The 24,798-nt window shown below is 44.7% G+C and overlaps 1 protein-coding gene across 1 annotated transcript in view; it reads right to left on the reverse strand.

The window, feature by feature from the left end:
* DRC11 (dynein regulatory complex subunit 11) overlaps positions 1 to 24,798 on the reverse strand; it is a 98,598-nt gene that overhangs the window by 69,468 nt on the left and 4,332 nt on the right. Inside the window, exons 2-6 of the mRNA XM_083864600.1 lie at positions 18,052 to 18,376; positions 15,026 to 15,139; positions 12,998 to 13,183; positions 12,217 to 12,288; positions 306 to 478 (exon numbers count right to left, since the gene is read on the reverse strand). Coding sequence (XP_083720726.1) covers positions 306 to 478; positions 12,217 to 12,288; positions 12,998 to 13,183; positions 15,026 to 15,139; positions 18,052 to 18,363 — 857 coding nt within the window. The 5' untranslated portion in view covers positions 18,364 to 18,376. The remainder of the gene's footprint in view (positions 1 to 305; positions 479 to 12,216; positions 12,289 to 12,997; positions 13,184 to 15,025; positions 15,140 to 18,051; positions 18,377 to 24,798) is intronic.

Below are 24,798 nucleotides of genomic sequence, written 5' to 3' on the forward strand. Positions count from 1 at the left end.
ATTCCAAACACTGAGCCCAAGGTAGTGTGCAAAGTGAAGGTGTCCCACTCCAATGTTTGTGGACCTGATCCACAGGCAGTGGCTGAAGGAGCACCTCTGAGGCCTGCCAGGAGCAATGCCTGCTCTGGTCTCCCCAGTCAGGAATCCTCCTGCTCAGGATTTGGGCTTTGCAGCTGGTGCAAAACTAACTCCTCATCTGGGACTGGCACCACTGCCTTGAAGATGGATTTCGCAGTTTGTAGGAACTCAAAATCAGGGTCCTTTGGGGCAAATGGACTGATTAACAAGTAAGTGTTTCTGCTCACCTGCACTCCAGGAAGCACTGGATGATCTGGTCCTGGAGGGTTTCCTTGATGTGGGACCCCTCTGTTGTGCTCAGCTCCTGCCTGAAGGAGATCTCCTCTCTTTTCTGGACTTCACCTTGCAGGACATTTGCTTTCTGCAAACAGTGCATTGCCTCCACGTCAGGAGGCAGGCTCTGAAAACGAGAGGAGAAAACAAAAGGTATGAATGAAAAGAAACTTAATATTTACTGGAATGCCAGGTTGACAGTGAATCTGAGCTTAAGCCTTAATTTACTTGCAGGAAGCCAGGAAAGAAAAAAACCCCTGTGCTCATAAATAGTGCCTGGATGCACACAATAGTCTATTGTTGGTATTTCAGCATTAATTAACAACACTGCAATGTACAAAAACAACCTTTGCAGCGTGGGATCCCGGCATCTCAGCGAGACAGGTGAGAAAGCTGCTGTTCTGCAAATGCCAGCTTTATCCATGTCAGAAGGGTGCCAGAGAATTTTTTAATTGAATTTTCAAATGTCTGGACTTCCCATTGGTACTTTTTAATTACCCAGTATTGTTTTGAATTTGTGCACTGAAATTTTTATATGCACTGCTTGGTCAGTGGTTTCCTGGTATTTTGTTGCAGCTGGTCAGACTCCTTTAGGAAATCAACTTCCCTTGAGGAACAACAACAACAACAAAAGAATAAACACCCCCCACCCCCCCCCAAACACTGTAAAAAAAAATCACAGCTCCCTAAGTTTCCCATGATCTGATAACCTTGGAAAGAAGGGCTTCTCAGCCAGTTTCAGGTCTTAGAATAATTTCTGCTCTGTGATTGATTTTACACATGTAGTGTGAGGGAGAAAAATGAAAGTCTTTCTGGCATTCAAATACAGAAGCATGAAAAAACCCATCTGTGTGGGTGGGCTAAAACTTTGCATTTTTCAGCTTGCAATCATTGATAAAGTTAAGATGTTCCTGGTGTTTTATGACACCTTACACCTTATAACTGTAGAGAAAAAATCTACTTTAAAATTACCTTGTGAACTAGCTTTGTTGTTTTAGGTTTTGTTTTTTTAAACTCTGGAACAAATTGTTTTTTTCATGTACTTGGGAATTATTAATCATATTGTCTGATGGTGTATGGCAAATTTAAGAAGGGAAAAGAGGAGAAAATATAACAATCTGTTTCTGTAGTATGATTTTATTACTTTTCTAAGTTAGTGACTGACATCAGTGGCAGCACATGTGAACAAAAGCTTGGTTTGCATGAAAGAAAAACCAATATAATTTTACTCTGGCTTTTCAACTTCAAAACATATAGAAATAGTCTTTAACTGGCACATCTCAGACTAGTTTAGTAATGCATTCTTCTTGCTCTGGTGATGTATTTTCTGGTGTGCTCCAAGTCCCAATTCCAGAGGCCTCCCGCAAAGACAAAAAGCTCTGTCAAAACTTTGGCCAGCTCATATTTAAGATCTGCTATTCCCTGCTTTTCCATGCTTCCAAAAATTACTAGTAAGTGCCAAGCAAATTTGGTTTCATTGAGCACCCAGAGGGATCCCAGAGTGTCCAAAGCAAGCACAGAGGCCCCATTCAGGAAAGCAATTTACTGCCTCCCCTGCATCTGGGATGTGTGACTCGCACTGTGCTACAGGAATCGGTCAAGGCCACCAGGGAGAAAATATTCAGGAGGAAATAAGAGCAGCAGTGTGGTTTTGAAAGGTGGCTGCACATGTTCCCTTCCTGAATATGTGACCCCAAGTGCTGCCTTTTACCCTGAGATGTTACCTTTGCTCAATTCCCAGTTTTCAGGGAAGTCAAGTGTTTCCAATCTTCCCCCTCAGCAGCACCTATTTATAAGTACAACACAGCTACTATTAACAGTGTTTATTTGTATTTCATCATTGTCTGCCTTGCTGATGTTAAATGAAGCCCAGGACAGCCAGATGTGATGCTGCTCTCTCAGGGGCTCATTTGGAAACCAGAGGAGCACCCCCAAGGCCAGTTTTCCAGACTGAGATCCAAAACCAACTCCTTTATTTGTCTCCCTACAGCAATCCTCAGGGCATTCCTGAGAAATTCCCATCAGATGGGCATGAGGATACCTGCAGCTTTAGGGGGGCTCATCTGTGGCTGATGGAGAAAGACACGCTTCTCCTTCAGCACAGCCTGAACATTTAAAGGTGAAATGTCACCAGGTGAGCAGTTTATTGGGGCTGGGAAGGGTCAGCTCCTGCACCACCTGAACTGCTGGGTGTATGATCCTTCCCTTCTCCTGCTCAGGCTCTGGCACTCACCTGACCCTGCAGTTCAGCTCCCTAAAAAGTGGAAAATAATTTCTTTCGTTTTTTCCCCTCCTCCCATCTCCTCAAGTTACTTATTTTCCACTATAACAAGGTGGATCATCCAGCCAAGGAGCAGCTGAGGGCCAGTGCCACAGCAAGGGAAGTGGTGAGCAGTGGGACCAGACCAACTTGGGGAGCAGCAGCACGGGCAGCAGAGCTCCTACCTGCCATCCCAGAACCTTTGCAGCTCCTCTCAGCTGCTCTTCACTGCATCTTGATGCAGTGCTCTCCACTGCATCACTGCCTTGGATGACCAGCTCCTCCCACTGTGAATTTACTCAGCCTCCCTTTCACCAGTCCTCAAGCCAGATGAGGTAAGAGCTGGCAAGGAGGTTTGTTTGAACTGGCAAGGAGGTGCCAGTGTAAGATCAGCAGCAGGAAATTTTTATCTCCAAAAAGTGAATTGCTACACTTAAGCCCAGAGTCATGAAGCTGCTGTGGACACAGTCCAGGTAGCTCTGAACCAGCTGGCTTAGATGCTGATAGCAACAAGGCCATGGGATATGTTCTGGCTGGCAAAACCCAGCCAAACCCTGAGTAAATATTTGAGCAGCTCCCTGTCTGAGCGCCATTCAGTTATCAATACATCTGCTGATAGGAGTTTATGAGCTGTACTCAGCACCAAGGCTGAAGTGCAGACATAAACCTGCAGAACAACTTATGAGAAGCTCTTTTGTATTTACCCTTTGTATTTTTTAAAAAAATTTTCTTTTCCAGACTCTGTTTTACTGCAAGAAAACATAAGAAATGAGAATTACTTCTAGAACAAGACTCCAGCCATTTACTTTCAGTATTTTTCTAAAGAAAGGCATGAAAGAGAACAGGGCAAGTTGATGACGCTGCATTCTCCTCTTCCCCCCAGTCCTCCTGATTTCTTTGGCAATAACACGCTTCAGCTGCGATGGGCGAGGGGAGCACAGAATGAAGAGCACATCTGGCTGTGATAAATGAGGCCTGAAGGACTCAGGGCTGGCTAATGTGGAACATCCACAGCATGCCCTGTTCATGAGGGAAGAGCAGGAGGCCAGCATGTGCCAGGAATGTAAGGTTGGCTCCTGTTCTGGGAGAGGAGAATGAGGAAAAAAGCACTGACTGGAAGTGAGGACATCATGCCATTGGCATTTAATTTTTAAATAAAACAGCACAGGTGAATGTACAGCTGGCTTGACTTTCTGTTCTGTCACTTTGAAATCAATACAGTCATGTAAACAAAAAAGGAATGGACTTGAGAAAAAGATGGGGAGACATCAAAAGAATTTGTGCATGTGGGCTAACAAGTGAAATGGGGACTATCTTAAAAACAGCTTCCTTGGACTAAAGGAACTGATCCAAGCATGTGGATACTCAAGGAAATGAATTAATTGATAAAATAGGGAGGGAATAAGAAGATGAACTAGACAAAACTAAGTGTGGAAGGGAATTTAGCAACATAACGTAAATATAGACACTGGAGCAACGGGAGGTGCTGAAGAGCTGTAACAAGATGTCCAGAGGATGGAACTGTCAGTTCTCTACCATTTGTCAAGAATTTTCATAGAAAATGCTTTTATTCTGTCAAGTAAATGATGATATAAAATATTTTAGACTGTTAAAACACTTGAATAAAAGGAAATAAGCTATGAATAGCATAGGTGATACCTTCCAGCTTTGCAGCTGAAGAAAGCCGCTCTGTTAAACTTTATTTTGTCCACAGTGTTCTTGACCTAATCACAGAAGTATGTGTCAGCCTAAACCGCACCAGCTTCAGAATTTAACACATTCCTAACCCTGTCTCAGGAATGAGGAGCCAACTGCACAACCTGGGGCCTTGCGTTCATCTTCAGGCGCTCTTGGGCCTTCAAAAAGAGACAGAATCTCTCCACCAGCCCTGCTGGGGGTTCTGTTCTCTTGTCAGCAAGCAGAACTCAGAAGAAAATAGGTCTGAAAAAGCTTTGGCCATGCAGACACAAGAGGGAATGGGAAGTGAAATGGCTGGAGAGAGTGCCAAGAGAGAGGATGAATTCCAACAGCTCCAGCAGGAATGCTTCCCTGCTGGCCAGCCTGTGACCTGTGCCTTACAGTGTCATGGAAGAGCTTTCCATGTTTCCACATGGCTGTTGTGGAGCTCTGAAGTTATCCTTAGTGTGCTTCCATAGCCCTCTAATGTGCATGGAAGGAAGACAAAAGCCAATTTATTTCTAACATCCTCTCTCTCAGCGCCTCTAATGTTCCTGCTTCTGAATCAAAGGGAGGCATTCTCCAGGAAGATGCTAATAAATGGCTTTTCCTTGGGGGAAGAAGCATTTTCCCATCTCTAAGAAATTTCTCTGGCCATGTGAAATTCAAATTTGTTAACTTGCCCTACAAACAGCAACTCATTTAGAAACAAATTACAAATATTAGATGGAGACAGTGAACTTGATAATGCAATGCTGCCACATCAGTTGTAGAATAATGCATCTTAATGAAGGCTTCCCATGTGAATAAACCATTATATTTACAAGCTTTTCACAGTTAATGACCCAGAACTGGATAACGAAACTCAGATTTTTAGTGTGGTCCTCTGTCAGCAAAAGTATACATATTAATAATTGATGTTGCTGTAAAAATAGGACATAATACGAAGATTCCTGAGTTTGTGGGAAAATAGGACTACATGGTCCATTAACTTAAAAGGCTTATCTAATGTTTGATGGGCTTTGTCTTTAAAATCCTTGTTTAAATTAATAAGGCAAAATGGACATTTGTCTAAAAGAGAATTTTATTCCAACTCATCAGTCATGAGTGTGCTGATAACATTCTTCTGTTCCGTTCTTTACTCATCCCCAAAAGAATTTAGGTTTTAGGGAAGGGGATGATGCACCAGCAGAACGAAGAAGGTATTTCCTACACCTCCCAGGTAAGTCAGTGGGATGAAGGACTATGTGGGTGATAAGGGGACTGGAGAACCTCCCATCTGGAGACAGGGTGAGGGAGCTGGGCATGTTCAGCCTGGAGAAGAGAAGCTTGTGTGGAAACCTCAGAGCCCCTTCCAGTATCTGAAGGGGTTACAAGGAAGCTGGAGAGGGCCTGGAGTGACAGGACAAGGGGAAATGGCTTCAAACTGACAGAGAGTAGGTTTAGATTGGCTATCAGGAAGGAATTCTTCCCTGTGAGGGTGGGGAGGCCCTGGCACAGGCTGTGTTTGCCCCTAGATCCCTGGAAATGTCCAAGGCCAGGCTGGATGGAGCTTGGAATAGCCTGGGATAGTGGAAGGTGTCACTGCCCATGGTAGGGGTGGGACTGGATGATCTTTAAAGCCCATTTCAACCAAAGCACTCCCTGATTCCACAAAACTCTATTTTCACTTCCCAACCTCGGACTTGGATTGCCCGGATCCCTCTCCTGACTGGAAAGGCTCTGCCTTAGTGCTGAGTCAGCTGCCCAGCAGAGCCTTTATTGTTTATTATAAAGCACTTGAAGGTGCGCAGGCTGGCTGAGCATACTCGCGGCTGCTCTTCCTCACTGAGGAGGAGGAGGAGGAGGCCCTGCTGTGGAACTAACTGCTCCTCAATTGTTCCATTACGAGAGAAAGAGGCTTGGTGGTGGTGAAATAAATACATTTCATTTCACTCCACGTCAGAAGGCTAACGTCCCTATTATGCCTGAGAGGTAGATTTACTGCAGCTTTTATTGCTGGGTACTTAATTTAGGACAGCTTCTTGTCGTAGGCCTGAACCAGCAGAGCTGAAGCACATGCTCTGTGGTTTTATGGGGCTTCAGGAAATGTTCTGCCACAGCCAGGATTGCCCGTAATTGTAAGATTTCAAAAGATGGAAATGCTATGGTTGTGTAGTGTATTTTTCAGTACATTTACAGTTTGCTTCTCTTTGGAGAAGCTTTATTTCCAAATATTTTTAAAGTAATTAGTTGTAATAGTCACTCATTTTAACTAGTGGTGAAAGTGAAATAATTTTTTTTTATACACTTGGATTACATAGGCATATAGATGAAAATAATTTACTATCAAAGCATCTGGGGTCTTGATCTTTACTTACAACTATTATTCTTCAGGTGGAAGGTGTCCCTGCCCATGGCAACGGGTAGAGTGAGATCATCTTTAAGTTCTCTTCCAGCCCAGATTATTCTGTGATTCTATGATATGATTCAACTGAATTTTGAACTGTGTTCCAAACTGCATTTAAAAATTTGATAGAGGACTCAACTATGTCCTTGCTTTGTTTCCTCAATATAATCAGTCTGGCTGAGGGAAGAATAGATTTTAAAGAGGTCTCTTATCTTGTGAATCATAAAATCATGCAATGGTTTGGGTTGGAAGCACCTTAAAGCCCATCCAGTTCCATCCCCCTAAATGAAAATTGTATTAATAGAGGTTCCATGGTACACAAATGGTGATAGCCACATCAATTATATGGCTGAATTCCTAAATTAGGCACAAAAAAAAAAGGGAACAAGTAAGCAAAATATATTGCATTCATTAAAGCTTCCCTACTCTCTGACTCACTCCAATGGCTTTGCCAATTAAAGTAATTGTCATATGCGTTCAAACAAAGCATTTGTAGTAGGAGGCCTTTCTGAAAAAATACTGAAAATGGTTGGTTTAGAGATTTATATAATATATATTTAGAAATCTATTTACATGTAACACCTTTTAGGAAGATAAAGAAAATTTGAAGTGGACAAAAAGTTTACATTCAGGGCCAGATGAGTTTATGTAATTTTGGTTATGTTTATTTCTGACATGATACCTGGGCACGCTGTTATACTTGGACTAAACATGGCAAGCACGTTTTGGGCTCTGAAAGGCAGTGATTTCATTGTTAGTGTGACTGCAGCCAATGAAAGCCAAATTATTTAGCATACTTGTTTCTTCCCAGAATCTTTCTGTTTCAAAAATAAGCAGGCTTAAAATTTCTATTGAAAACAGGACAGATTAGTTATCGCTGCTGAGATGTGAAATAACAGAGGGCTTTGTGCTGACATCCAGGCAAGCAAAAGTCATTTTAATCTTAAACTTGGCAAAACCAGGCCTGATCTGCACCACTGCTGTAGCTGCCCACTTTCAAGAGCTGATGAAATATTTTAAATTTCACTCGATGGAGTTTTTAGTTTGTTAAATCATGTATAATATTTATTTAGCCATAGTCCTTAATGTTTACACAGAAAGCTATTCTGGGAAATGCTGGGGTTTTTTTCTGACTGGATGAAATGAATTATATTTATCAGGAATTCAGAGAAGGAGGAATGTTTGGCAGACTGTTTTCTCAGATATAAATAAAGCGTTAACCAAGAAAACATGCCTAAATTAGGGTATGCTTAAAAGAGATAAGAAGGAGAGAACAGCTTTTTATTTAACACCACACAGATCCTTTCATGTGAAAAGGATCATGGAATGGTTTGGGTTGAAAGAGATCTTAAAGCTCATCTTGTTTCATCCCCTGCCAGGACAGGGACACTTTCCACTATTCCAGGTTGGAAGGATGGAAATACCACGTAAGAGAATCATAGAACAGCAAGTATTGCACCACTGACTGTTTGGGAAGGGCTGGAATTTCAGGATAGAACTGTATAAGTGTAAATTCACAACTGTGACACCCTACACTGGGGTTTGGCTTGTCCTACAATATCTTGAAAGTCTGATATTTTGGGAAGTATGTTTTTCTGAGGACCTTCAGGAGCAGCTGAATCTGGTGGTGATGTGTGATGAGGAAAAGCTGATGCTCCAGCAGGACGCCACAATGGCTCCACATGGCTCATGCATCCTGCTGAACTGCATCCATTGGAAAGGACATAAAGAACCCTGAAGCTTTGACATAAAGAACCAGGAGAATTTCTTAAGCTATGGAGCATTTTCTGGAGGGATTGGTTCCTGTGCTGCTGGGATTGCAGTTCTTCTGATGAAAATGGAAGGAGGGGCTGCTCTGAGTCAGCCCAGCCCAGGGAGAAAGAGGCCTGGGGGAAAATGTATCAGGGCACTACAGGTGGAGAGATGGGCTTGTCATTCTGTATTCTTTTTTCCTGACTCCTCGAATTCCTGCTCAGCAGGTTTAGGGAAGGCAGTTTAATTCACTCTGGGTGGTACAGAAACAACAAAATTCTCAGGAGGTTCAATAACAACTTTTACTTGCCAGTGTTGGAATAGCCTGACAAAATAAGGCACGTGGCAAACTTTAACTTCTCCAGACACAACAGAGGATTTACCAAAGCATTGACTGGAAGTTTTTGGTCTGGCTTCCAGAATGCTTTGAGAAGAAGGAGGTAGAACTGAACAGAGCACTTGGAGCAGTCCCCAGCACAGGGGAGGCTTCACGTCCCTGCCCCTGCTGGCCACATCAGCCCTGTGACAGGCCAGGTGCCCTTGGCCACACCTGGGCACACGCTGGCTCTGTGCTCTTCCCACCTAATTGCTTTAACTGTTCCTCTGGTCCCCAACATCCTCCTACTCTCTCATAAATCAGCCTGATGGCAAACTGCTTATCCTAATGTTTTAGGTTAAACCCAGCCTTTCCTCTTTCCAGTAGCCTGTGCTCTGAGATTATAAGCATAACTTCCTGCAGGAGAGTGCTGAGGGTGGATCCAGGACCAGGCTCGGGCTGTTCTGCACTACCCTGAGACACAGCAGTTGCCAAAAGCCAGGTCACACACCCAGCTGCACTGAGCTCTGCAGCAAAATTAAACAATCATAACCTCTGAAGGGGCTTTTTAGTGGCAGGGAATCTATAAATGCCAGAAGAACAGAGCAGTTTGAAAACCTGGTGTGTTAAATTGAGCTGGGATGGGAAAACAGAGCAAGGAAACGTGGGTCTGCTCAGACATCACGTGTGTGTTTTCAGACAACCCTGTGTGTTTTTCTGCCACATCAGTGTGGTTTAAACACAACCCCGTGCCTGGAGCAGTGGCTCTGGTGGTCACACTGGAGCTGGCAGTAAACAGCCCTGTGGCAGGAATGTGAGGAAGATCAGGAAGCAGCTCAGGATACAGTTATCAAGATATATGTGCTCTAAGGAGGCTTGCTTCTCTTCACAAATTAAACTGGGACTGTGAAGTGTGATTTATCAGGGCTTTGGAGAATGTGTGCTGAGGGAATCATGATGTTTCTGCAATTAGGCTTTAATAAATAATAATAATAATAATAATAATAAGTCTTTACTTTTGGGCCAAGAAAAATCTTTCTACCACAGGCCTGTTCTCTGTCATCAAGCAAAAGATGAAATAGAATTGAATTCCAGAAAAGGTACATAAATTTTTTGTGAAGCAAATAGAGAGTAAAGAAAATAACACTGAATTAAGCAAAAGACTGGACAATTCTTTGACACTTATTTTCCTATTTTTTAGGCCAACACAATTGAATTTTTGCTGAAATCTTTTACACAGAACTTCAAATGGATCAGCTCTTTGTGCAAAGCAGTCTGAAAGTAACATACACTTTTTTTTTTAAAAAGCCCTAATTATAAGAAAAATTGTATTTTTTTGCAACAAAAGTCGAGTCTCCTTTGGGATGGACTTGGAGTAATGGATGGTTGGGTCTTCTAATTTATCTAAGTCGTGCAGCATTAGAAAAGCAAATTCAACATATTTACACATGAAGATCTGTGGTCATTTTTTAGAGGCCTGACGTGATCATACATCAAAGGGACTTGACCTTTGGAGCTCCCTGCCTATCTATCAGTGGGAACCAATGTCTGCTTCCTTTGGAGATCAGGGAAGGGAATGCAGCATGGAAAGGAAAAGGGAATATAAAACCCCTAGAAAGATTTTTTAAATTTTTATTTAGAGTTATCAGTTTTTTCCCCCCACATGCTTTGATTATAAACTTGATAAAGAGCAATGAGTCAGAGTGCAGAGGATCAAACATCAATTCTCTTGCCTCTAAATGGAGGTCAGGAACTGAATGCACTCAATGTGTTTGGTTTTAATTCCCTTCATCCCTCTGATGATATAGATTACATTATGCTCCCCATAAACCAGCCTGTTCACATCCTAGTTACCAGTTCCTCCCACACCAGCCACCATGAAATGAGGGCTTAGCTGTGAACCCTCAGATAACTGATGCCAGATTTAGATTTCCTTCCTAAGGACTCGACAGAAACGTCATGGGATTTGACAGGAAACAATCCCTTGTTCTGCAAAAGGTGCTATATCCAAGTCATTTTCAGTACATCCCAAGCATTTAGGTCTGCACTAGTTAAAATCTCTGGGAATTTTGTCTTAAACAGAGGCAGAATTGACACCCAAGGTTCTGTTTAGCTGTTAGAGACCAGCAGATACTAAAGGCAGTAATCCCATAGGTGTTACCTGTATTTAACATGGCAAAGTTTAGGCAAATTTTCCTTCCTAAAGGTAAGGTATTAATGCTATTTTTAACTGCAGTGAGATGTATTCTCCAGGCACAATCAGTTTTCAGAAGCCTATAAAACAGCTAAGGGCAATTCCATTGCTGGGCAAGAAAATCCCCCAGACTGCCTGGGAAAAGCAGACAGCATGTTTTGAATCAAAATTAAATTATGAGTTTATAAATTAATCACTTAAGAACTGTAGAACGTGGAAGCATAAATAAACTTAAATGCAGAGCAGGGCTGAATGTTTCTGTGATGTGCTGCTGCTTTACTAGAGCTTGGTACAAGGGCTATGCTACTTCAGCTGGACTTGGGTGAGGCTTGACACCTGTTAGTGCCACCAAAAATTTGGGGGGGGGGGCAAAAAAAAAGTCAACAGTAAAGAATTTATCCTATTTTTCAGGTGTTTGTTGCAAGGAAGGGGCTGGGAGGAACAGATTCCTCATGGAAAAGGTGCTTTAACTTTTTTCTTTCAACCCTGTGCAATTTAAATGACCATAGGCAGATGTTCACTTCCCTGTCCCTCTTCAGTGTGATTTAAAGAAGATTTTGATGATTTTTCCATGGAATTAGAGAATATTGATGGATTAACATGCCAGTTCTTAGGTTTCTCTTCCCTGCTCTTGACATACACAAGCAGTGCCTTGCAAAGGGGTAGGAGAAGAGGATTTTGCTTCTTTAATTTAATTGAATATTAGGAAAAATTAATTATTTTAGCCCACTGTAAGGGCTGTCAAGCATTGAAACAGGCTGCCCAGTTAAGTGGTAGAGTCATCATTCCTGGAAGTGTCAAAAAATGTGTCATGTGGTACTTGGGGACATGGGCCAGGGGTGCGCTTGGCAGTGCTGGGTTAATGCTTGGACTTGATGATTTTAGGTGGCTTTTCCAACCTTCATGAATTCTACTCCAGACATAAGGCAGCTCACCATTCTTGAAATCATGACTGAAAAGCTGATTAATAAAAATTTCCTTGCTGCTCATGCCTAGGTCAAATTCCTTGGAACCCAGGGCAAATACTCCACAGCCAGTTTCCACATCTGCCACACACATTGGAGAATGTATAGATAGCACAGACCCATTCAGCAGAAGACAAATTGTGCTACTCCTATGCCATTTATCATTTCAGTTGAATTCAGTATTCCTTGGAGACTCCTTTTAAAACAGGAGGAATCGTAGAAATTAATTTCTGCTCTTGGGCTGAATTATAAAAGCCTGAAGAACAAACCAGAGTGTGGCATTTTGTGTTCTGGAGGCCCAGCCCTACTTACCATGCCCAGAAATATCATTTCCTCCTCCCTCAGTTTCTCTGTTCTCTTGCGCTGGCTGTACCCACGCCAAACCTGGATTGTAAACACAACTCTAATGAGATAAATGGGCCCTGGTACAGCTTCCCCTTCTGGGGCAGACACAGGAAAAAACAAATAGAGGAAGGAAAGGCACAATATACAATTGAAACTATTGCTTTTTAACAGGTTGCCATCTGCTATTTTTTTTAACAAATTCTGAGGTTTGTTATCCCCTCATGCTGCTCTGGATGGCTTCTAAAAGCTGCCACTGCTTCACGAAGTTTAGATATAAGATTTAGGCTGAGCTCCTGCTCTCATCAGGCTGACTTGTCTGAATTATTCATGTGCAAGAACTCTTTGTGGAATTTAGCACTGACCTCCCTCCGTCCTTTTTTCTAGATATGGAATAACCCTTCCCCTGGAGATCACAGAAAAAGACAAGAATTCAGAGATGCACTGAATTCCAAGCGGAGGCCAGAAAGAGCAAGTGAGGTCATAAAAATCAGAATGGAAAAACAACATGTAAGTTGCAATGTCATCCTGAATTGCCAGTGCAGGACTGGTTCCATTGATCTTACATCTAGGGTCCTGTCTCATTTTTTAAAGTGGTTTAAATTATGTATTTCACCTTGCTGAACACCCTAAAAAGGATCATTTCATAAAGCTTCCCACTCTGTGAGCAGTGTTTCTGTCTACAGCTGCTCTCCTGACCAAAACACTGTCATTTGGCTTTGCCAGAATTGCTACGACACAAGAAACTCACCTTTTGAATGCGAATGGCAGCATCATCTGGATTTTTACCTGTCTCTTCCTCCTGTTTTTTATTTTGTCTTTTCTCTTCAAGGTAAATTCTCTTCATGAAGGCTGCTCGGGCACGGCCCTGGCGGGCCCGTTCTGCCACCTGGATCACTTTAATGCCTTCTTCAAATGTCATGGCTGTGACAGCTTCCTGCAACAGCACAGCCAAAAAAAGGGAGTGAGCAATGGAAAGTTAGGTTTTGTTAATTGCCTGCCTCAGATAGAACATGATGTCTTAGGAAACAAAGAGCAGATAGTCCTGTTGTGTGATGAGGAAAACCTGCTTTGCTGGGAAGCCACAGTGGCTTATGCAGTTCTGCTGAACTGGATCCATTTGAGCAAAAAGACACAACCATGGGGCTTTGTCCTCCTAAAAGGAAATTTTCTTAGGCTCTGAAATGTTTTCCTCTCCTTTTCTGAAGGGAGGGTTTCAGGATGTGCTGCTGGGATCACAGTTCTTTCAATGAAAATGGATGGCGGAGCTGTTCTGAGTCAGAGGGGAAAAATGGATCAGAACAGAAGGGATTCTCACTCCTGAGAACCGTCATGCTCCCCATGGAAAAGCTGAATTAGTGTCCTTTCTTGATGTTCATCTCCCAACTGGAGACAGTTAATAGTTAATTATTATATAGATATTCTGTGACAATTACTTTCAGCAGGGGTTTCTAGGACAGAATTCCACAGACTAGATTTCCCGAACAGAATCACACAAGCAATGTGCAGACAAGATTCCTGAGATGAACTCCACTGGTTTTGATTTCTGTTGGACTGCTCCTAACAGCACTGCCACAGACACTGGAGAACTCCAGTTGGCTTCACAGCAGCCAGGATTTCCTGAGAGGATGAGGTGCAGAAGTGCTGAGAACCCTGCAGTAATTCCAGTGGTGAGTGAGCTGGAAGTGCAGCACAGGACACTGCTGTTCATTGAATCCTCTGGCTCCCTGTAGCAGCCTGCCAAGGGACAGCTGGACCCTGCCAGGGCAGGGTGCTCTGGCTGAGCTGGCTGTTCCCTAGATAACCTTATCCCTAATGGATGCCACGCTGGGAAGGGGCAAGAGCAGAACTCTGGGAAGCAAAAAGGCTCCAGGATAAACTGTGCTGAAACAGGATCTCCCCAGAGCAATGTCTGGCAAGTAGAAGAGCAGAGAACTCACCCAGAGCTGTCCTTGTGGCCCAGCAAAGCCTCTGGCAGCAGGGAAGCCTCTGCTCTGTCTCTGCACTCTGCCTGGGGCTGTCTCCATCCCTGGAGATTTTCCCTCTGTTATTTTGTGGGATCTACAGGCACAATCACTGGTGGAGAATTCAGGGCAGCAGTGTGACTAAGTGGGCCATCAGCAATGTCTCTTATGGCTACAACATCCATGAATCCAAGTTATCCAGGCATGTAGGCACAGTTGTTTACTTCCAAGGGTCAACATGCCACTCCCAAAAGGTCAAAAGTATATCAAATCCAGAGCAGCCTTCACTGCAGCACTGGTGTACTTGTCTGTAATGACTTTGGCTCTGCCAAAACTCAGTTTTCTGCTCCTCCCAGCAGCTGCAGCTCTGTAGCTGCACGGGGGAAAACTGCACTCCTTGTTCTGAGGTTATAAACAAGTGAATGCCAACTGTTGTGCTGACCTGAACTCCCAATTCTGCCTGCTCCAGTGAGGAATCCTGGGCCAGGACAGCTCAGTTTCAGCAGGACTAATTACATGACGAGGCTTAGTTAGACAAATAAAGCACTGACTTGGCCAAAGTGCTGCTCTTTCTGACATTCTCACACACAGAAAGCAGAGTAGAATCATTTCAGTCTTACCCAGACTTGAGATGTGGTTGGATATTGTTTGACAGGGAAATCTAAGGTTTCTTTCTGCTTGTGCCTTATCTGTAAACACACTTTTACTTCCTCAGTGCTGTAAAAGCACTTCTCACTTCAGTGTCTCATGTTCAGACACATGTGGCTGTAAACTAAACAAATCAAATATGGTATGTGGGTATGGGGCACATTTACCTGTTTTAGCAAACCAGCATTCAGCAAAATCTCATTGAGGTATTCCTCTCTCTCCTGCAGGGTTCTCAGGTTCTCTTTAATGAAATACTCTGGGATGGGTATTTCTATGTCTTCCTGGAGGAAGAAAGTAATGAGATGCTTTTTAGGACTGTATTTAAATCACGTTACTGACTAATTGAACACTTTTACAAAGCAATAAAATAAGGACAGAGGTTGTTGAATATTTTTTGAGTATTGGGGAATTTGACCTTTGTAACAATTGCTGTTACTTTTCAATTACTTTAGGCCTAATTCAACAAAAACAAATAAATCAACTGAGTTTGTGAACCATGTGAGCCCAGAAATTTTTCTTCTTATAATGGCTCAATTATATTATCAAATTGCTAAAATATTTGGCAGGGTTGCTAGAAATTTAAACATGATTTCCACTGAGCTGAATACCTTTGGTTGTGTGATCATCCCACTTCTTGTTTTAATCAACATGAAAAATAGATCTGTCCTCTTGCCATTTTTTTTCCATTATAAAGAACCAAAGCACAATTCTAGGGGTTTTAATAGGTACTTTGAGCTCTAGACAAACTGTTTGTGCCTGTGACTGTGGTATCTCAGACACTTCTTGAAACCAGACATGACCAAAAGTGCCTGCCGTAACTAATTTCCATAATTAAAAAGATGTAAATGATTTACATTTCTCCCAGTCTCATTCCCCATTCCCTCAGCTGCACACTGAGGGACATCCCTACCATGACACCACAAGAAAGCTTCCAAGTTGGGCTGTGCTTATGATTTTGTCAGCGCAGAGGTCTGGTCTGATAAAGTTTCTAGATATTTGCCTTGCTAAACTCCCTTTTTGCACCTTCCAACAACCCTTGGTAGATGATGGAAATGATTTCATGCTGTACTTCAAGTGCAAATCACTCTAGGTGGATTAAAATCTAGAGGTGTAAGAAATCAAGGGTTTGTCTGGACAACATCCTGTAGGATGGGAGGATTTTTAGGCTGCTAGGGAGCCAAATCAGTGTAGGAGAATCTCTGATGTCTCACCTGTCCTTTAATTCCAAGTGATTCTGGATTGTGACTTTTACTGACTGGAAAAAAGAGGTCAAAGTCCCAGTGCCGGGGCTGGATGGAGTGGGGAGCCTGCTTCTCTTCATAATCTCTTTTTGGGGCCCAGCACTGAAAAGTCAGGCTTGGGATGTTTAACCTCATGTCAAATTTGTGGCTTTTTAGCCCCTCCCAGCTCCACATGGGATTTATGGATCCAAATACCTTCACAATTACCCCAGGAAATGGATGTAGGAAGGCAACTGCACAAAAACACAAGGTACAGAACTGAAGAAATAGGAAAGCTTGGCCTCACAGTGACATAGTACAAAATAGGCAATATCATCCCATAGGATATAAAATGTTGTGTCCTTTGCCTTCAATCTTGCAGGACTTTAGCACTGATAATAAAAGGAAAGGAATGACTGGAGATATCCTTTCTGGGCAGATCCTTTGAGAAACAGGATTTATTTGTCCAGTAATTCTGCTCTGTTACCAAGAATATTTTAATATTTTATTAGAAAGAACACCCCATAAATTCATATTCTTATCTAGCATGGAAAATGTTTTCTTTGAAGAAAACTGAAATCTCTTCAGTGATTGATTTCTTTTGCGCTAAGTAGGTATGTTATGCCTTCTTAAAATTAAGGTGTGGTTGCAGGAATTTAAATTTATGCTTGTTCTTGAGGAGATGTCAGGCATGAATTCTCAGACTTGCCAACTTTTTGCTGCAGATGGATTTACTGCTGAGTCATGAAAACAGCAGTGCTAAGGATTTCAAAATATGATTGGAAGAATTATTTTCCCTGGAGATCTGTTTACACTCTCAGTTTAAAATAGTTTAAAGTAGTGATTAATGTTGAAGGTAAAGGGCTGGTGAAAATTCCTGGCAATTCCTGTCTTAAATTTGCAGATGTGCAGTGGCAAACAGAAACACGTTTGCAGATCTCAGGACGATATCGGGCAATTTACCTCGGAGCTGGAATCCTAAAAAAGCAGGAATTTCAGCTGGTTTTAGCAAAGCAGCGGTACCTGAATGTGACAATAGATGGAGCTGTCTGCGAGAGAAGGAGCCACCTTTGCCAGCTCATTTTTCCTACGGGTTTTAAAGCACAGCTTCCACTCTTTGCCTCATTGTCATATTCACGGTGCTGATTTCGCCGTGCCACGAAGGGCAGGCTGCAGTGGACTCTACTTTACTTATCAGTGGTCCATTTTCTATCTCCCCCCTACATTAAAATCTGGCAGAATCAAGTTCCTAACACTTAACAGCAAAGCTGTGAAGTTATTACTGACAGAGAGTAGGTTTAGATTGGATATTGGGAAGGAATTCTTCCCCGTGAGCACGGGGAGGCCCTGGCACAGGGTACTCAGAGAAGCTGTGGCTGCTCCTGGATCCCTGGAACTGTCCAAGGCCAGGTTGGAGAGGGCTTTGGGATACTGGAAGGTGCCCCTGCCCATGGGGGGTGGGACAGGATGGGCTTTAAGGTCCTTTCCACCCCAAACTATATGAATACAAATTCCTATTGTAACGTGGAATCATGGAATGGGTAAAACTGAAAGGGACCCCAAAGGGTCATCTGGTCCCACCTCCCTACTCCCAGGCAAAGACTCCCCTCCCTTGCTGAGAAAGGTGAGTGCCATCTGATGCCAGCACTCCTGGCACTGCACAGGCCATTCCACTGTCAAAACCCCCAAAATTATGGTGGTAACACCAGCTGGGGAGCCATCTGTTTCTCTCGATATTGCTGCTTGCAACTAGAAGTGTCAGGAGAAAACAAAATGTGCCCCAGAATCCCTTAGAAATATCCCAAAGCCCTGAAACCTTTTGTGATCACCCTGACACTATGTGTTACCCTTTCCCTGCCCTCTGCATGGAAGATCATGTCAATGGGCTGTGAAAAAGTGGAAGTTTCCTGGTGAGGAAATACAAACCAACCCCATCTTTCCTATCAATGAGCTCCCAATTGAGGCAGCCGTACCGGGACACGCTTTAGTTTCATCAGGATGCCATCCATGTGGTGGCACTCGGACTTCTCCAGGGCCACCATCTCCCGTTTGATCTCCAGGAGGCGGCCGATGACGCCGTCCAGCACTGTGCGCACCGCCGCGCGCTTCTGCTGGTGGATCAGGTGGGCGTGGGCTGCCTCCAGCTTCCTGAATATCTCCAGGTACTGCACGTAGGCGGTGGCCAACATCTTCATCACCTTCTGAAGGTTCTCCTCTGGCTGGAGGAACTCTTCTCTCTCTCTCTGGAGCATGGTGTCCAGCTCTCTCTGGGTGTCTGCCCACATCTTGACGTAAGTGCTGGTTGGAAAGAGGAGACTGTGTCAGCCTGACATGAAAGCAGAGGTGAGCACACGGCGACACCAGGGCTATGGGGTGTGGATTTCTCACAAAGAGAGCCTGGAACTGTGAGCCATTACATTTATTAAGGAGATTTTTAACTACAAAGTATTTTGAAAACCATTAGCAGACGTTTCTGGGTTTGTTTTAAAAATAGGAATCTTAAAATGCTGTTTTATTAAAACAAGCTTAGAAGTTTAAAGCTTTTCAGCTTCATTCTAAAACGCTTGAAGCATCCTTCAAGTGCTTGAAGTTACAACCCCCAACAGTGCCAAGAGTTTTATTCAGTTGTGCTAATTGAGAAGATAGTTTAATTGAAAAGATGTCTCCCTCTGATGCCTTTTAATAGGGGAAGGACTATTTGAGGCTCTGCATTTTTGGGATGAGGACCAATTCATGTTTCTAAAGCTGTTCTGGCTTTCTGGAGTGGTTGCTGGGAGTTAACTGCAGGGTAAGGGTGGGGTTGGTGCCAGTGCTGGACTGAAGCTGTGGGCCTTAATTCAAATGTGAGGTGAGCAAAATAATTTGATTTATTTCTATGGTAGCAACTGTTGCACTCCAAGGAATTGCTAAATAGCTGATCTGGTGGCTGTGGGGTTATGTGGCATGGAAGCTGTTAGCTCAGGCCACCTCCATTTCCAGGAGCAATAAGGCTGCTCACTTGGTAGTTTTGGTAGGAATAGGTGGGAGTTCTGATGTGAGCATGGATTGGCTGTCAGTGGCTTTTCAAGGGTAAAGCAGATCAGAAAATCCTGGGGGATCAGCCTAAAAGAGCAAGAAACAAGCAATGAGGTTTTTATTCAGAGAAGGGCTCAAACAGCAGGTGTGTCAAGGAAAGGTGTTAATAACACCTGTGGCAGTGAAGACACTTTTAGGTCCTGTTCTCCCTTGCCAGACGGAGATTCTTGGCAGTGATAAGTATTAAAAAATCCTACATCTTTGAAAATGCCTCTCTAGGAACTGAGCAAGGAAATTCCTTCTGCACTGAGACTTGGGGTTGTGTTGGGAGAAAACCAGTTCAATTCACATTGTCATGCTGAGGGGAAAACAGTGGCCATGGAAACAGGGACAGCTGACTTGCTCCTTAATCCTAGGAATGAAGGCCATTGGCCTCGATGGTGCAATCTAGACCCATCCATGTGCTGAACCAAGTTGCTGTTCCTAGAGTTTCTCAAAGAGGGATGAGAACAGCAAAAGGCCCTGCCTTTGTCAGATGAGCTTTGAGAGAAGAGTGTTGGTGTAATTATCCTGACCAGAAAGCTGGACAGATGTTAGCATTGTCTGTGCATGACAATAAACATTGGAGTTCTGTGAGCTGATCTTATCATTCTCAGTCCTGGAGGTCACAGTGACCCAAGGCTTGTGCTGCAAGAGGGACGTGTGGGGTGGGACAGGACAAACTCCAGCCCTCGAGTGGGGTGCCCTGCAAGCCCTGGGTGGTGACAGGGCTGTGGGACTTCCCCCTGCAGTCAGCAAAAACACCGACAGCCCAAACCCTGCTATTGAATTTGCACCATTAACGTTTTAAAGGGCGTACTATGCTCTTCAGCTGACCTGGCTTTCTGCAGGATGCAGCTGGCCTCGCTTTTCCAAATGCTTCTGCAGCCCACCCAGCTCTTTCCACTTCCTTTTTTTTCCTGCTTCATTGACATCCCATCGCACCACCCGTATCAGTCAATTGCAGCAATTAAGCCAGGTGCAGGAGATAAGCAGAACAAACCCGGCAGAGGGGAGAAGATGGGGACAAGCGTGGGCTGGAGCCGGGACACGGAAGGATGTGAGGCACGCGGGTTTTCCAGCGCAGGAGGAAACGGCGCGGTGTTGTACGCACTTTGTACGATTTCTCACAGAGAGTGGAGAGGTTGGCAAGCCCTGAGGAAGCCCAGCCCTGAGGGGTGTCCCCACAGCCATCCAGCTGATTTATGAGCCGCGGGGATCCTGGGGCTGAAGCCCTTCCCGCGCAGGTTACTGCAGGAGACGCCGGATTGAGCCTAGTCCGCTCCGATTGACAATAATCTCCCTCTCTGCCTCCTCGGACTGAGGAATGTCAAGTGGTTCCTCCTGCTGAGCCAGCTAATATCCCGTTTCTTTTTATATTGGGAATGGCTGGAGGAGGGAGGAGGGGGCTGGGCTCTGCAGCCCTTCGGAGGACGTTACCACAAGGCACTGCAGGTAGCACAAAATTGCTTCCATAAAGCATTAGTTGATCAGATATGCACCAGGATGATTGCAGACTGCCGTGGGTCAGATGTTAAGACTATGGATATTATGGGATAATTGTGGCTTTCACAGCAGCGACGTTTTGGGTAAATGAGGGCAAGGGGAAGGATGGGCCCCCTGGAAAATGAAGTTCTTGAAGGAAAAGGTGCATGTGAAAGTGATAAATTTGTAGCTGGTAGCCCTATGTACCTGCTGTGTTCAGGGTGACTGATGCCTTGGGGAACCTGCCCCCCAGTTTCTTAGGCATGGGGACAGCAGATACTGGATGACAGGGCAAGCAGAAATCTGATTTGAATATTGCATTACTTCACTCTGATTAAAAACTAGAGGACGCCCCCCCAAAATAGGATTAAAAGGGTTATTTCATGTTTTACTGGTGCCCAAATGTGAGCCCTTCTGGATTAGTCTGAAGGATGAGATATGCCTGGTGTTTGGAGCTCCTTTTGGAGGACTTGGCAGAGCTGCTGTGAAGCAGAGGAGCCCTTCAGCTTTAGAGAGAAACATGCTCATGGGTAGTCAGGAGGAGTAACTTCAAGGTTAGGCCTTAAAAGCAAAGGAAGACCTCTGCCTCTCCTTGCCTGTGAATCAGACAGTGTGTGATCCCTAAGTCCCTATTGGAATTTTTGCCTATTTGCTCAGTGTCCTTTTGCATTAAGTTGTGAACTCCCTCAAAATTGCTTCCACACGATGCAGGGGGAGGACAATGTAGCTTTGAATGCACTGGAGTTTTATTTACTGTTACTGATCCATCTTGTAGGCTCATTTCTGTTCTGCTCTGAGCTGTGGCCGTGCCCAAGGATATTCCATCAGATTTAGGTTGGATTAGAGCCTCTGACTCACCTATTAGTGCAGGTAACTAGCAGGACTGAGCCTAACTTGCCTATTCAAGGCTTAAGAAAATAAAATCCTGGAAAAGAAAGCTGTCTCTTGATCTCTCTGTGCATACAGCACTGTAAATAATGCTACAAATTGCCATAGCAACTCCCAAATAGGGGTGTTATGGGGAAAATAAGCAATGCTGTAATGGGATGAGGGAGAAGGACATAAAGTGACTGAACTCCAGAGACCCCAGAGTGATTTCTGGCAGCCCACAGCTTAGAGGGAAGGTCAGAGCTTTAACTGCTCACTGATGTCCCTTCACTCCCACAAAGTAGAAACAGAGTCTAAAACATGGGCTTAAGGAGTTTCTTTTGCCATAGCCTGATTGCCGGTTCAAATCTCACTTTTATGGCTCAAAATAAAGCCTCCTCTCCTTATTTAGAGTGAAGCTTAACAACAGAGGGGTTTTCTCCTGCTGATGTTATAAAGAGATGCTTAAAATCCTGCCAAACTGTACAGGCCTTGTTTTAGTATTGTAGGGCCCTCTAACTCTGCATGTTTGCTTGACCCATCGCTCCTAACACTTGGAAAAGCGTGTTGGTTTTGAGTCCAGCTGAGGTGAGCCTGCTCACTAGTGTTGGACTGGTTTTGAGCCTTAAGCATGCCGTTCCTGGAAGGGTTTGTGCTGAGCATGCAAACTGTCCCTCAGGCCCTTCTGAGCCAGGAGAAGAAGCTGGCATCAGTGGGATTACCTTTGTGTGGCTTTTCTCCTTCCCCCTAGAGCGTCTCTGTGTTTTACTCACTGCCAAAGGGAACACTGCTCCTGTTATTCCAGGACATGGCACAGTTGGTCTCTGGATTTGTGGATGGGCTGAATCCTGGCTTTCTTGGTGCCCAGTTTTTCTGGGCTGCCCTCAGGAATATCTCCCATGCCGCAGCTGCAGCAGTGCACTGCTGTGTGGGTCTCCCTAGTCTATCCTGATGGATGAAAGGAGGTGGAAGGGAAAACATTTGACTCTGACTCTGGCTTTCCTCACCTCGTTTGGAAACTCCTGTGTGACTAAACGAGCGCTAAATCGTGTGTGTGAAAACACTGCTGAAGGAAACTCTGCTGCCACTGCAAACCCACCTTGTGCTTCTTTCTCAGAAATGAGACTGGGCTGTGCTGGGGGCTGGAGAAAGTACCGCAGGGTTTGGGATGTGGAGCAGGGCTCCAGGAGCCTGGCACAGAACACAAGGGCAGAGGGGACCCAGACGCGGGGCTAGTGACAAGGAAGGGCACGCAGGGGCCGCTGCTCAGGGTCTCCTTGCCACACTCGGAGCCTGACAGGTCAGGCATTGTGCTAAACCCTGGGCAAACACGGGGGAGGGAAGCCCTGCCCTGCAGCCTCGGGAAAATAAAGAAACAAGAGACAAAGGTTGGGAGGGGAAAGTGAGGCCCTGAGAGGAAAAAGGGGGTTTAATGCTGCTGGTTTTTTTTTTTTTTTTTTTTTTTTTTTTCCCCTCTCTCTTTCTAAAAATCACCAGGCCCTGCTGGCTGATGCAGGTCAGCAGTTCCCTGTTCCCTCACAGGTATGGTGTAGTGATCACATTATAGGAGTAGGAGTAGCCCCCTCTTTTCTCTTTTGTCTTATTATAAGCAAACATTTTTTGTGTTGGAGAGGTGCAGGCAGAATCAGAGATCAGTGTGGCCTTAGGGCACAGCCTGAGTTCAGGAAGTGTTTGGACAATGCTCTCAGGCATGGGGTGGGGTTCTTGGGGTGTCCTGTGCAAGGCCAGGAGTTGGATCGATGGCCCTGGGGAGTCCCTTGCAACGCAGCACTCAGCACTTACTCTGTCAACCAAACTGACTGAAATGTTGGAATGAATTGCTGATTTCAAAGCCTGCAGTCTGGAGCAGTTCAGGCTCATGAGCCTGTTTAAGCCTGCCTTGCTCCTAAAATAAGATTAGTCTCACAATTATGCCAGACTTCTCAGCTGGTGGTGGATGTGACTCTGCCAGATGACTTTTTAAGCAGGCTTGCTCCAGCCACGATGTTTTACAGAGCTGGAAGCATTTTGGGGAAAATAAAGGATAAACCTCAGTAGGCTTTGGTTGTGACAAGAGGAGAAAACACACAGCCTGCTGGCATTGTTAATGTGAACAGCTCTGTGCTTCTGTCATCTCCAATTTCAGTCCTGGGTACTATGACAGAAAGTGAAGGGGGGATAAAAGATTTGTGTGGCAGAAATGTAATGGGAAACCGCAGGGAAGGCAAGGAAGCAGCTTCATGCAGCAGCAGCAGCAACAACACACCTCAGCAGGTCTCAAGCACCTGCTCCAGCCAAACTCATAAGGCTGGCAGGAAAAAAAACAAAGAGTTTTCTTCTAGTTTTCTGATAAAAACCCATTTTCCTACATGGCAAAGCAATTAAGGAGTGGGAAATGCTATTCTGGGCTGTCAAACCCTCCAAAGGCTGCCCTCCTGTCTCCCAGGCTGCAGCTCCTGCCTGGGCTGGGGGCTGCCGTCCCCTCTGAGGTCAGCAGGAGAATCCTGCCCTGGGCTGGTCCCACAGTGCGGGCAGCAGGAGAGGGGGAATTCTGCCTTGCTTAGGTGAGACCCCACCTGCAGAGCTGCCACAGCCCTGGGGGCCAGCACAGGAAGGACATGGAGCTGCTGGAGAGAGTCCACAAGAGGCACCAGGATGAACCCAGGGATGGGGCAGCCCTGCTGTGGGGAAAGGCTGGGAGAATTGGGAATGCTGCAGAAGAGAAGCTTTGGGGTGACCTAACTGCAGCCTTCCAGTAACTGAAGGGAACCTGCAAAAAGATGGAGAGAGACTATTGACAAGGGCCTGGAGAGCCAGGACAAGGGGCAATGTCTTCCCACTGCCAGAGGGCAGGATAGATGGGATATTGGGAAGAAATTTGTCCCTATAATGCTGGGCAGGCCCTGGCACAGGTTACCCAAGGAAGCTGTGGCTGCCCCTGGATCCCTGGAAATGTCCAAGGCCAGGCTGGATGTGGCTTGGAGCAGCCTGGGATAGTGGAAGGAGATGGGCTTTAAGGTCCCTTTCCACCCCAAGGAATATTCTGTGTTTTGTAAACAGCAGCCTCCTCTCCTTTGCAAGCAGAATTTTTCCTTCCAAGCAGTGTTTGCCTATAACACACGTTACTAATTCTGATAACAAAGTTTATTTCAGCTTTAACCTTCCTATGTAATTTTTTTTTTCTTTTTACCCCTCTCTTCCTTAGAAAAGAGAGGGGCAATTACTCATCCAGCTGCCTACAATTCCATGCACAAAGGGCTGTGTCTGGGTGCTGCTCTACCCCTGCCGGGAGCAGGGGGCTTTAAGTTCAAAGC

Source organism: Zosterops lateralis (genome assembly GCF_965231275.1).
Source record: "Zosterops lateralis genome assembly, chromosome: 7".
In the NCBI taxonomy this organism is placed as follows: domain Eukaryota; kingdom Metazoa; phylum Chordata; class Aves; order Passeriformes; family Zosteropidae; genus Zosterops; species Zosterops lateralis.